Genomic DNA, 13,744 nt, shown 5'->3' with positions numbered 1-13,744 from the left:
TTCAGCACACACTGCTGGCCCACTGACAAGGCCTCAAGAGGGTGATATCGTAGTGTTGCTTAGTCTTGCACCATGTGGGAGACCCTGTCCAGACTAGTCTACTGACAGGTGACACTGTCTGACTGCCTAAAATACCAGAACTGGCACTCCTCAACGCTCGGGCACAGGCAGCCAGACTCTTGCTGCTTAGTGCCCGACCTCGCCTCGCCTTGCCTCGCCTCGCCTCGCCTAACAAACAACAGCTGTCTGGAGAGAGATGCCATGTCGGCCTGAAGGACTAAGGCTGATGTGCCAGCATGTCTGTTTGTATTTATTGTCTGTGTGTGCGTGCGTGCGTGTGTGTGTGTTAATATGGCATTAGGGAAGCAGGGAAAGGTGAGAACCTAACTGTCAGACATTTTCTGAAAGCATTGCATGTATGTGTGAATTATTTGTGTTTACCAGTAGGTGGCTACGCACACAAGCGCGATGCACAAGTGTAGCGAGAGGCATGCTGTTAGCGGATGCTGTAAATCATCCCTTCAGCACTTGTGATGGCATGCCTGGAGATGCATTAAATCGCTGCTGCAGATGGAGTTGTATGTTTGAGGAATCATACGTATGCCGTTGTAAAATTAGAAAGGGTGGAAACTCATTTACCCAGTGCCTACAAAGAGTGGAGCTCTGTCAAAACTTGCCTGGTGCAGGAACCTGAGAAGAGTTATTCCTCTAATGAATGATGAATCTAGGTGAATCTAAATTTTGTTTAGAGTTTAAACAAATGGGAATTAGAATTTCTGTAGGTTTTATTCAATCAAACATTCCCCGGCTCTCATAATTTGCTTTTTTTTATTTGTTTTTGTGAGAGTAAATGGAGTATATCTGGTTTTTGGCTTGTTGGTTATGTAAAACAATCAATTTAAAGACGTTGCTGTAGCTTCAGGGGAAATCTGATGCTGTTTTGTGATGGGTTTCTTAATTAATCATTAGTCAATTTTTTTTGACCATGGCTCTTAAAAATCAAGAGTGTTGAGAAAATTTGAGAAATCATAATCTAAAAAAAGAATACAATGAAATGTTGCCTCATATTTGCAGAAATGATTCAAAATAAAACCAAATTCAGTATTGACTGGATGTTCCTTACTGAAGTTCTTGCTGTAGTTGACTTTCTCCTTGTCGTTTTGCACAGTCTTGTACCTTGAGTATTTATCAAAGATCCCAGTTTGAGTTGAATAACACCACTTTTTGAGTTTGTTGTAAGACCGAAGAAAAGACAGTACAGGAAAGCCAACACCTTTTCACAATTAACGATCATTTCGAAAACATATTTGTATTATAGCACCTTTAATTGTTACCTTGATCTGCTGGTGACGGCTCAGGCCCAATAGCCATGGATATGTCTGTCTGCTGTTGTGATTGGTTAAGGGTTGATGATGACATCGTCATGGGAAACACAGACGGGGGCTCCGGATTATCTCCCATATGGTTGGCGCTTTCATTGATGACCACGGCCTTGTCCCTGAGATGGAGGGATGCTAGCGATGGTAATGTGAAATCAGCTGGACAGAGCTCGTTGTCCTCTGCACAGTCTTTGCTGTCGACAGGTCTGAGCCGGAAACTCTCTTCTGCCATTTTCCCGACACAGACCGAATAGTCCAGCTAGGTTTTACTGAGGCGATGAAGCAGCAGATGCTAGATGCCACGGTGCTGTTGATGACATACTATCAGCTAACAGATACACTCATGGCGGAGGACAGAGAGGGCGACAGTGCAGAGTTCATGGCTGCCCTGTGTTGTGACGATAGAGCATGTTCCTCGGCCTGAACCCCTGGTTTAACCACATCACACAGCAGAGTGATGACATTGCCTGCAGATTGTATGTTTTTTTTTTTCCTTTTATATACTCGGGGAGCTTCTTGCATTCATGCACTGTTCTGCTTTCACAGACATTTGCTTAAAGGCATCCACACCTGGGAGCGAACTTGAACAACCACCATTGAGCACTGAATAGAGGGCCCGGTTCATAGACACGACAGTTACTGAGTTGCTAACCCACTGGAGAGTTACAGAATGAAGCATGACAGTCTCATATCTTCATGAAGGACTCACACATCAGCTCATGCCAGAGTGCCTAAAACAGAAGAGGTACAAAGAGTCTGAGAATCAACACAGTAAAATGTGGTGATGGGTCTTAAAATACTTAGAATTTGCACATAATCTGGATTATTTAAAGGGATAGTTCACCCTAGAATGATATTTCGCTCATTATCTACTCACCCTCATGTTGACTAAGGGCTGGAAGAATTTTCAGAGTCCACCGTCCCTTCTCTTAGTTACAGGGGGTCCCGGCGTAGCAGTGCATTTCAATGCAACGGTTGCAAAGGGACACCAGAGCTCTTCGTAAAAAAACACACACAAAAAAACATCAAAATACCTCCATGATGCTCGTATGTAATGTCCGTCTTGTGCTGAAGCCCCAAATTGCGTAATTGTCCCGAAAAAAATTAAATAAGTCTATATTTTAAGCTTGTTTGTAGCGGAAGCTTCTCGAAGCTCCTCTTCCTGGTCCGTCCAAATCTCGCGTGATTCGCAGTAACCGCACTGACGCCGGCGCAAATCACGCGAGATTTGGACGGACCAGGAAGAGGAGCTTCGAGAAGCTTCCGCTACAAACAAGCTTAAAATATAGACTTATTAATTTCTTTCGGGACAATTACGCAATTTGGGGCTTCAGCACAAGACAGACATTACATACGAGCATCATGGAGGTATTTGGATGTTTTTTTGTGTGTGTTTTTTTTACGAAGAGCTCTGGTGTCCCTTTGCAACCGTTGCATTGAAATGCACTGCTACGCCAAGACCCCCTGTAACTCAGAGAAGGGACGGTGGACTCTGAAAATTCTTCCAGCCCTTAGTCAACATGAGGGTGAGTAGATAATGAGCGAAATATCATTCTAGGGTGAACTATCCCTTTAACATTTGCATCCCACCTCCTGATCTGTCTCATTTTATTTTTTCATATCCGGGCAGTTGAACCCTTGCTCATCACCTTTTCATGTTTAAAGGTGCCAAACTTTTGGCATTGGCAATTTCAGAAATGTCATAGGCTTTGTGCAACACAAGCTGTAAATAGCTTTGAATTACACTGTTACACCAGTATGCATTGTATAAGAAAAAAATATACAAACATAAATACAGTAAAAAATGTTGACGCTCCAGTGGCTCACCCTGCAGAGTGTAGCCCACATAGGAAATGTCCTAATTACAGCAGCCTGGGTTCGAATCCGACTCACAGCCCTTTGCTGCATGTCATCCCGTCTCTCTCTCCCCTGATTCACTGTCTCACACTGTCCTGTCATAATAAAGAAGTAAAAAGCTGAAAATATATATTGAAAAAAAGGTAAAACAAGTTTCTTAAGCAATTAAAACTTAACTCTAAAAAATGCCAGAATTAATATCTAAATGTCCAGTTTCATTATAGAGAAAACTGACTGAAACAGCAAAGACACTTAGAAGCGGGACCTCAGGATTGTTGCTTTTTTTAACCAGATAAATGCCACAAAGGATTAAAAATGGCACTGAAGATGAAGAGCGGTCAAGGTACTGACACATTTTAATTGTGAAATGCTCAATCGTATACTGTACTGTAGGAACAGGAGAATATGTCATTATCATGATGAGCAAACTGATCAGATCATGATTAGCACATTAAATGCAGACAAAGCTGTATAAAGGAGCCAGTAGTATGAAATAGAGATCAATCGAATATCTTTTTTTGTGTTGAGAGTGGCTGATGAGGAATTCCCGGTCTTTAATAAATTATATAAGAGGCAGTCATCCATCAGAAAAAGCTGCATTCTCATTGCAGAAAATATTAAACATCTAAGATGCCAATCTGATAATGAAACTTTTGCTTTTGTGCCACAGACACAATTTGCTTAAACAGAATGAATAGTAATGTATTTATGCAGATTATTCATTGCAATGAAAATTGTGTTGCTTCACCACTCTGGATGTTATAAGTCCAGGGATCAACATCTACTGTAACAGTCCGTGAATATCAGTACAATGATGCTCTGCACTTGAAACTGATTCATCAAGGCTTTTGTTCCTTATATTTTATTATTTAAGTGTTGCCACTGACAGTGAAAAGAAAAAAATATATATTTCAATGTCAAAGAGCATAGGGATATTGCTTTTGGGCTTTCTTAAATGTCATGGGATTTTTAGCTCTTGGGAGGTCTGAGTTTCTTACTGGTCTGATTTTTTTTTTCTTTTTTACATAACTGTTTAGTGTTATATCATGAAAGCCGTTACATTGTTAAGGATTTAGAGGGACTGCATCTAAATCCTCTTCTTTTCCCAAGTGTCTGGGATTAGTCAGCAATTTATTATGCTCCTATAGCCTTTGCAATGTGACAATCTATTGAAGGGATGTAAAGGTTTGCTTAAAATTGTTGACCGATGACCTGCCTCTTTTTACCTCTTGTAGGTAATTTTCCAATTTTGAATGAGGACAGACGGTCGTTAGCGTAGATAGTTAAGGTTTCCACAATTTCAAAAAGCTTAAAATGTTATAAATAAATTAAGATTCACCCAAATTTATTGTAATGTTATAAGACATGTTTATATGAAGGCTGTTTTAAAAAAAAATAGCAATATATGACCATATCTAAAGTCATCGTCATTCAGTGATGCAGCAATGTAGATTGAAAGTCGAGCATTTGAAATGGCGTCCGCATCAAAATACTTCCAATGGTGTGCAGCCACAAAATCTTCGTGGTACGTTCTGTGCAATTCCTATTGAAATGATGTAGGAAGCAAAACATGATCTCAAAGTCCTGTGGTCTTTATTACATAAGCCTGTTTTTACATTTTTTAATACTATTCACCTTTTTAAAAAATAAAATAAAATCTATGCATCCAATTAGGACGACACATCAGAGTTACTTTTTTGGTATCGATAAATGTTGCCATTTGTGTTCATTAGTCAGAGAAACATGTCTCAAACTAGAACATTTCGTAACCGAATCAAAACACAGTCGGTGAAGTTTACACAGCTGAAGCTGTCCCATTGGATTGGTGGGTCCATTAGAAATGGTGAGAAGCCAAGTTGGAGACACAAAAATCTATGTTGCATTGTACGGCATCGCTCTCCTGTAAATGTCACATTTTGAGTGTCAGGCAGCTGAAGTTGTCAATCAGCTTTTTATTTTGCTGATGATGACTGTCCTCGGACTGTGTATTTGTTTTTGTTAGCAAAGCAGTCGTAGTTTTTTAGTCATCTGTGTTTGATTCCAAAAACGGGACGGCTGTTGTACGCCATATTTCCCCACCGCCTTCAAGCTTTCCATCGTCCCATACCTAAGCTTGGAACGACGAAGATATATGGGTAAACATGCAGAACTTTCAAAATGGCAACTTCTGATGCAGTTGACATCTAGACAGCCTGAAAAACTGAAACATCATTATGAAACTCAGAACAGGACAGTACGCACCTACCTGGGCCAAGACAGAAGCGACTGATCGGCACGGGAAGCCAACATTTCATCGACATCCATGAAGCTGCGAAGAGATGTGGCTGGACGCACACGTGGCTCAGATCAAACCAACCACCGGCCTTGGTCCTCACGCCATCCCCCCCCCTACCATTCCTCCTATCCCGTACCACCTCTCCTCTCGCGTCCTCCATCTTTTAAAGATCCTCTCCCCTTGCTTGTTGTCCATCCCCTCTGAGTGGCACCTTTTCCCACGCTGCCATTCCTCAGGGTATTTCCCGGCGTCCCCTCGTTCACCGATGGTCTCATAAAAATCAAGACAATTCCAAGACACTGTCCACTTTGTTTTTACTTTAACTTGTTCTTGCAAATTGTAAAATTTCCACTGATCGCTCGGATGCTTTATAAAAACCTATAAAAAATACATATAGATGTGAAAAATCTAGAAAGAAACTATGTTAGATAGGAAAGTATATTTAGGTTAAGAAAAAGCAAAAGTGAAAGTGGCAGGACTACTCTGCACACCGTAACTCTTTCTCACAGTTTGAGAGCACAGTGTAGATGCACAGTGGGGGGACAGAAGCATGAGAGTGAGTCGGTGGGAAAAAAAAAAAAAAACTCCTATATAAATAAATAAGGGAAGGATGCCACTGTTGCTATACAGAGCGAGGGGCTTAGTGGTCTGCTGAAATCCTATTGGCCGGCCTGTTGCCATGTGCTCAGGAGTCAGCAGAGATGCTGCTAACAAATCAAGGAAATGTTCTAATATTAGACTGTATGTATCCAGGCAGCGGGAGCCCCTGACCTCTCAACTCCGCCAGCGTTACGTTCCACTTCACAGATCAGCATAATGAAAGAAGTGGTGTGGAAGTAACTGGTTAAAAAAATGTTGCGGCAATGTAGACAAAACAGCAGACACAGCCCCCACCACCACCACCACCACCACCCTCCATGATATCCCAGTTATTTTATGAAATACAGATACATGATGAGATTTTAATTTCATTTAGTTTTCAGTATTTGTTGAACATACGGTTTGTATGTCGGTGAAATGTAGCATTTAAAAACAACCTATTTCAACCAATTTTATAATGACAGGTCGTGCTTTAAAAAACTAGGTCTGAGCATTAAAAATTTAAGAAATTGTGACAGTGAGCAAAGGAAGCCCTACATTTGCTATATATTTTATGAGTAAAATTCTTTCATGTTTTTAAGTTTTATGTCTGAAGATGTATTATTATTATTATTAAGAAACATGTATTTTACATGTATTTCTCACATATCATGCACATGAATCAGCAAATCAATAAACCTGCACCAGTGAGCTGCATGTTATAAAATTAGATCAGATTCACATTCAGAAGTTTTTTTTAGGTCTTATTCAGATTGTATTATTTATTCCCATTAATTGATTACTAAAGTGAAATAATCAGTAATCTGTCCCCAATCTTAATCTAATCTGAAACTGCATTTTTGAACTCTGAGAGTGCCCTGAAATATGAGAGGAAAGTAAAGGATGAATGAATTATTTCATATTTAACCCTGCAAAGCTCACAATATTCACAAATCCTTTCATCCTTACCCATTCACCACCACCTTTTCTGGTTTATAGTTTGTTGTTTCCATATACCTTGTGTACAGAATAATCTCTCACAGTTAGACAGCTTGTACTTGACATTTTTTCTACATTTACAACAGATTATGTCTTTGATAATCTCTTAATTACTCATTTTTTGTGCAGATGATTTGATGACATTATGTCACTGCACTGCTTCTCCAGTTGTGGAGTGAATGCTCCTACCTGACTGCTTAATATTAACCGGTGACATTAAATGAACATTAAACATATTTGCATACTGTTCTATACAGGTTTAAATTTACAGTTTCATAACAGTGGGATCATGATGGAAATGTGTGATATACTGTACAGTATATTTGTCTGAATAAATAAACTACAGTGTGAGGCAGGGATAATGAACCTTATGCATAAATGTGCAGATGGAATAACAGTGGAAAATAATATTACTCATGCTTTGGTAAATGTCATACCTCTGAGATGAGGTATGATGAAGGATCACGTATTGTATTATGTGGTCTGGTAGATGATTGTTACTGTCATTATATGAGCATGGTAACCATGAAAAAAGGAATAAATAAGAATAAGCGTAGAGGAAATAAGAAACACATAATGTTTATTACCAGTGTACATTTGTATTTGACATTGCACTGCATTGCCTTTACAACAAGTAAAAATTAGTATGTTTCTTCTTTTTTTCAAATATTACAATTCATTGATAAGACACTACTTAAATATGACATTTAAACCCGACAAATACATGTAAAACATAAATGAGACGGGGAAAGTAAACTACTCCATCAAAGACAGTAGTTCAACAAAAGTAAAACTGACAGAGATGCACAAATACTTGTCACTTCTTCATCGTCAGAGCAAGAAACTCCTTCCGAGCCTCCGGAACATCTTGAAAACATCCGAGCATGACACTTGTGACAGTACTAGCATTCATCTTCTGGACACCTCTCATCACCATGCACATGTGACTGAAACATTAGAAAAAGAGGCTGTTAACATTTTTAATGAAACCCTAAAACTCAAGTTAGTCATTTACTCAAAATTCCTTTAATAACACACTGTAGCTATGACATAAATCCATGTCGTCTCAAACTATCAATTTGCATCACCATCTGCTGCAATCTTGCGCGACAATGTACTTGTCACTATAAAAGTACCTACAAAACTATAAGACATAGTTGAAACACATGGTAGGCCCAAAACAAATCAAGATTCCGTAACACACTGACAATAATTAAGTCCAATTTAGATGCTAAAAGAGCTGAATACTCACGTAGCCTCGATCACCACTGCAACTCCAATAGGCTCCAACGCTTCAGTGATAGCTGAAGCAATCTGTTTGGTTAGACGTTCCTGAACTGTGGAGAAAAATAATCAATTTTGCAGTGTGGGATTGACAGTACTGCATCATTTTCTGACATGCTACAGACAAAAGGATTATTTAAGGGGAAAAATCTGAAGAATTGACCAAGAAAATAATTGTCAGTCATTGACTAAAAGCAGTTATTGTTACCTTGAAGCCTTCTGCTGTAGATCTCAACAATTCTGAAAAAGGAAAAAATTGAGGAAATTATATGTGTGCATATGTGTGTCTGTGAGAGAACGAAAGAGTGTGTGCATTGTCATTATTTACCTTGCAAGTTTGCTGAGGCCAACCACTTTCTTGTTTGGGATGTATGCTATGTGAGCCTGAAACATTGAAATAAAGCATTATTTTTATGCATTATCATCATTTAAATTATAAATAACAAATGAATATTCTATGATATAAACTAGATTCAGTCTTTAATACACATATCAGTATGCACATTCAGGTCATTTTATATCAGTTAATCCAGTCTTATCACTGACACACGTTGCATTAATCCAGACTGTGTGTCAGTCGGTCTCAATATTGGTGCTATCCTAAAGACAAAATCCAGAAAAGGCAGTATTTCAGAACAATTTTGTTGTTAAATTACCTTCCCGAAGAATGGCACCAGGTGATGTTCACAGAGAGAAAATAACTCGATATCCTTGACGATCACCATCTCGTCATGGTTTTCATCAAAGATGGCGTCGTTTAAGATATCTGTGTGGATATTAAAAAGCTTTAAATAGTATATCATAGTGAAAGAAAGGAAATAAAACATGAAGGAGTGACAGATTATTTGTCTGTCAGTTAGGACCCAGCATTTAGTGAAATGTGACGTCAAAACACTCTCTGCTTGTATTCTTTCAACACTAGCTGAACTGGTTTAACTAACTTAACAATAACCATTAACATAAATTAACAAAAAAGATGAACAGAAATCTGTCCTTACCTTGGACTGTTTCCTTGTAGCCTTTTGTGAAGAACTGCATGGCTTTGGCTGCACGCAGTGGTGTACGCAGAAGTCCCTCCCGCTCCACGTCCTCTCCAAGCTCACTCAGTATGGTGCTGTAAGCTTCCTTAATGTGAGACAGCTTGTTTGAATCTGCAGTTTCTTTGCAGCACTTCTCTTCTTTGCACAAACCATTTTGTTTGGACTCAATGCACATGTTCAGGTATTCGGCAACTACACCGTTCATCTCTGAATCATGGTGGTACTCCATTCTGGCTTGTTGCTCTACTTTCAGTGAAAGACACACAATCAGACCGATCAGTAAGCTGTCAGCTGTCAGAAAAGAAGTCCCCCTGGTTTTTAAAGCTTGTCGTGAAGCCCTGACGTTGCAGCACCACATGAACCTTAAGACACCCATGCATGACACAGTTAAGCATGAATAATTTCCCCATTTCAGCTCTTGACTTGGCTTTAACCGTTGACACAGACAAGGTACCTAATAACCACGCAAATCAATATCCTGCATCAGATAAGTTTCACTAAACCTGTGATGCGTTTTAAATACGTAGAAGTCAGATTCTCAGATATTGGGTCACAGGCAACTTGTCCTGAGTGAGTTGAACAGTCACCACTCACACATGCTTGAACACGCTTTAATATGTTGTATGGCCTACTAAACAGAAAGTCAGTGGTTCGCTGTCTGGATCATCCAGTCCACATGTCTAGAGTATCCAAGTATCCTTGGGCAAGTAACTGAACCTGCAATCATATGTAATTATTGGATGTACCTTGTAGGAGACTGCCTATGTTGCCCATCCCCCAGGCTGCCCCTGGATCTGGGCCTTATGAGAAATGTCATTAGTTAAAAACCACTAAAAAACATACATTTGAATATGATGTATAGAACTGAACCTTCCTTTATTTGTATATACTGTGTATATATAATGTTTTTATTTCCAATGAATTGGCACAAAAAGACAATAATAAAAAAAACAAAAATATCCATCCTGATACAATATCAGTGATGCAGTGACTCGCATAGTTTTTTTTTTTTTTTTTTTTTACCCAAATCTCTACTCTCCCCGTATTTCCCAAAGAAAAAGAAAAAAAAGAGGGGGGAGAAAAGAAAACTAAACCTTCCCGATTGAGTATTGGTAAACACTTTCATATACAATATACACATTCGAAAGAAATGCTAATTGATTTTAGAAAAAACAGCGCTGCAAACACACCGGCGGTGATCTCTGGGGGAAAAGTGGAAGTTGTGAGCCAATACAAGTATTTAGGAACTACACTTGATGATAAGCTGACCTTCGAAGCCCACGTTGACACTCTTTGTAAGAAGGCTCATCAGCGGATGTACTTTTATCGGAAGCTCCGTGGTTTTAATGTGGACACTACTTTTATGAGAATGTTTTATACTTGTTTTATCGAGTCTTTATTAACTTTTAACTTCATCTGCTGGTTTGGTCTTTTAACATGTAAAAATAGGAACAAAATCGTGGGTATCATTAGGATGTGCAGAAAAATTGCAGGCACAGCCCTAAATGACCTCTCCGACCTGCACAAGGAGAGGTCAGTGACCAAAGCCAGACTGATCCTGGCAGACCCAGATCACCCCTTGCACGGAGAGTTCAGGTTGCTTCCGTCAAGACGCAGATACCTGCTTCCTAGATGTAAGACGAACAGATGGAGAGATTCATTTGTTCCTACAGTGACAAGGCTTTTAAATGACCTATGTTGAATGTTGGATGTGGCTGTTTGTGTTTTTTGGATGTGTTTGTTGTATGTTTTTACTACTTGCTGTGAAACAATTTGCCCCCCCGGGAATAATAAAGACTCTTGAACCTTGAACCTTAAAACTTGTAATTCAGATAGCTTCAACCTTATAAGCAGCTGCAGACAGTGACCGGTGGTTTTTGTTTGTTTTTTCCAGACCAATTGCAAAATTACAGAACAGAGTTTAATGCAGATGGATTTTGCTCTTATCTCGACAGTTACATTCTTACATGGGAGGTTTTTGTTTTCGACAAGACACATTAAACAAAAGTGTTAACTGTTATACACAATGAAACATAACAGTGGGACCTTGGATGTAAAATAAATTAATTGAATGAATAAATTTGATGCAGGGCAGCAAATGGAACACTGATCACAAGCCTCCCAACATAATTGACTGTCAACACAATTCTTTACTGTGCTGACTGACAGTCATAAGCTCAGTGACTGAGCTCGCCTGACTCAGCTGACGCAGCTTCTTGTTGTCTTCAGTCAGTTCTACACACCGATTTTCCACTTCGTTACTTCCGCACTTCCCTTTGTGTTTCAAAGAAGTTTTACTTGATGTCTTTTGCTTCTAAGAATTTATTTAAACCTGATCAGAAACTAGATCTCTGCTCAGCCACGTGTTGACATTTTGAAACACACACACACACACAAGTTAATACAGATAGATAGCTAGGAATTAAAAATACTAAAATGATCAACCTTACACACATTCATACAGACCTTATTTGCTAAAGGACTTAACATCCATTGGCAACATTTAGTTTTATTGTAATGAGTAGTGTGATATTTTGAGTGGCAACTCAGTGAACAGATACAGAGCATTGACCTTAGATCTGGTTTTATTTATTTCATCACCTGTGAGACAAAAGGCCTCAGCTAGAAAGTAAAAAACACTGTGACATAGTTATTGTAGTTTGTCATAGTTATCTGTTTATAGTTTGTTTATTGCAGTGTTTATTAACAATATCGTAAACATAAAAATTGCATGATATATACGTGATATAATCCGTCATGATTCAGTGCTATCATTCTTCTTTTTTTTTCAACTCTTTTTATTGATTTTCTAGCCTGACAAGCCAGACTATATCATTAAAATGTCTGGTCTGGCAACGACCGGTAGACCTCGGCTCAATCCAGGGGGCGGGATGAAGGCTGTCGTTCAAACTGCCTCTGCACGCAATAGGGTAGCGCTACGACTAATCAGAGCAAAGAGCGGGATGACGTTAGCCTGACAAGCCAATTAAAATGTATGTCGTCATCGCGTTAAGCCCGCCCAGCGACTCTCTAAACAGATAGAGCGCTGTGATTGGTGAACACAAACGGTGTTCGAGACTCAAAAAGTTCCTATGGCTCGTTTCTAGACCCACCTACGTATGGAGCAAATATTTTTGCTGCTGCTAGGGAGCGTCTAGATTTCTAGGCTAATGATTTTCCTCATTTTGAACATAAAACATATCAGACACTACAGACACCATACACATTTACACGTACACGTTTACATAAAAAGGTCATTTAAATTGTATTAACTTATGTATCTCAAAATGAAAAATAGATAGATGAAGGGGATTAATTAAAAAAAAAAAGATTATACATATATACGTATACGTACATATACGTATACACTCTTCAAAAGTAAAAAAAAATAAAAATAAACAGAGATAGGAATAAAAAAATAAAAAAAGTTATTTCCTTCTATTAAGAGCACTTCTATAACTTGCCCTCAACTATGTGTTCTGATTAAAATACTCAATTAACGGTTGCCAAATTCTATAGAACTTTCTTTCCTGATTTTTCAGTAAGAATCAGATTTTCTCCAGCTCTAAATATCTCATAACATCTGTCATAAGATTTGAATAAGTTGGGGCTGCCTTTTGTTTCCAATTAAGTAATATCAATCTTCACGCCAGTAGGCTGACAAATGAAACCATACTATGTTCGATGTTGCTTTTCGTTCAGGCTTGAGTCAATAATTCCTAAAACCGCCACCAATGGATCTACGTTAATAGGTCTATGTAAGATGATAAAGTCTGAAAGATGTTGTCCCAGTAATTTGATAGCTTGGGACAGCTCCAGAACATATGACCCAGTGTTGCTGGTCTGAGTCCACATCTGTCACATGAAGGATCTACTGAGGGAAATATGTTATGAAGCTTTTGACCAATGTAAACGATGTATTATTTTAAATTGCAGGAGGCCATGTCAGTGCTATCATTCTATGTGCCTTTTCTTCAGTGTTATTTTTTGATAGAACACAATAAACAAATCATGATCTGTTTTTTCAAAACAGGCTGTATAGCTGTAGCAGATATAACAAAGGGTCTCTGTCAGCATATATGTTTTTTCACACCATTGACCTCATGATATTGTCATAGTATCATCACACGCAGGCTTTTAACTTGTAGGCGATTGAACAATATACATGGTGTGTTTCCAAGAACTTTGTTCTTTCCTGAATTCCTGAAATGTCCTGTCCTTAAATGCCCAGTATTGCAATTTATCTGGGTTAGGGTTAGTTTTTATTTTGTTGACGGTCACCATTGTGCCGTCATAAATGACGAAATGTATTAATATAAATGTAGCAAATC

The 13,744-nt window shown here is 38.7% G+C and overlaps 1 protein-coding gene across 1 annotated transcript; it reads right to left on the bottom strand.

The window, feature by feature from the left end:
- Positions 1 to 7,906: 7,906 nt before the first annotated feature.
- Positions 7,907 to 9,642, bottom strand: LOC310984835 (GTP cyclohydrolase 1-like; the record flags this gene model as incomplete). Its single annotated transcript, XM_083970165.1, has 6 exons — positions 7,907 to 8,036; positions 8,342 to 8,426; positions 8,582 to 8,613; positions 8,702 to 8,757; positions 9,030 to 9,139; positions 9,372 to 9,642. 6 exons carry the CDS (start codon positions 9,640 to 9,642, stop codon positions 7,907 to 7,909), a joined length of 684 nt encoding a protein of 227 aa, XP_083826291.1.
- Positions 9,643 to 13,744: the final 4,102 nt, after the last annotated feature.

This window comes from Trachurus trachurus, assembly GCF_905171665.1.
Source record: "Trachurus trachurus genome assembly, chromosome: 4".
NCBI lineage: Eukaryota > Metazoa > Chordata > Actinopteri > Carangiformes > Carangidae > Trachurus > Trachurus trachurus.
The sequence above is the reverse complement of the archived record's forward strand: the minus strand, read 5'-3'. Positions and strand labels throughout refer to the sequence as shown.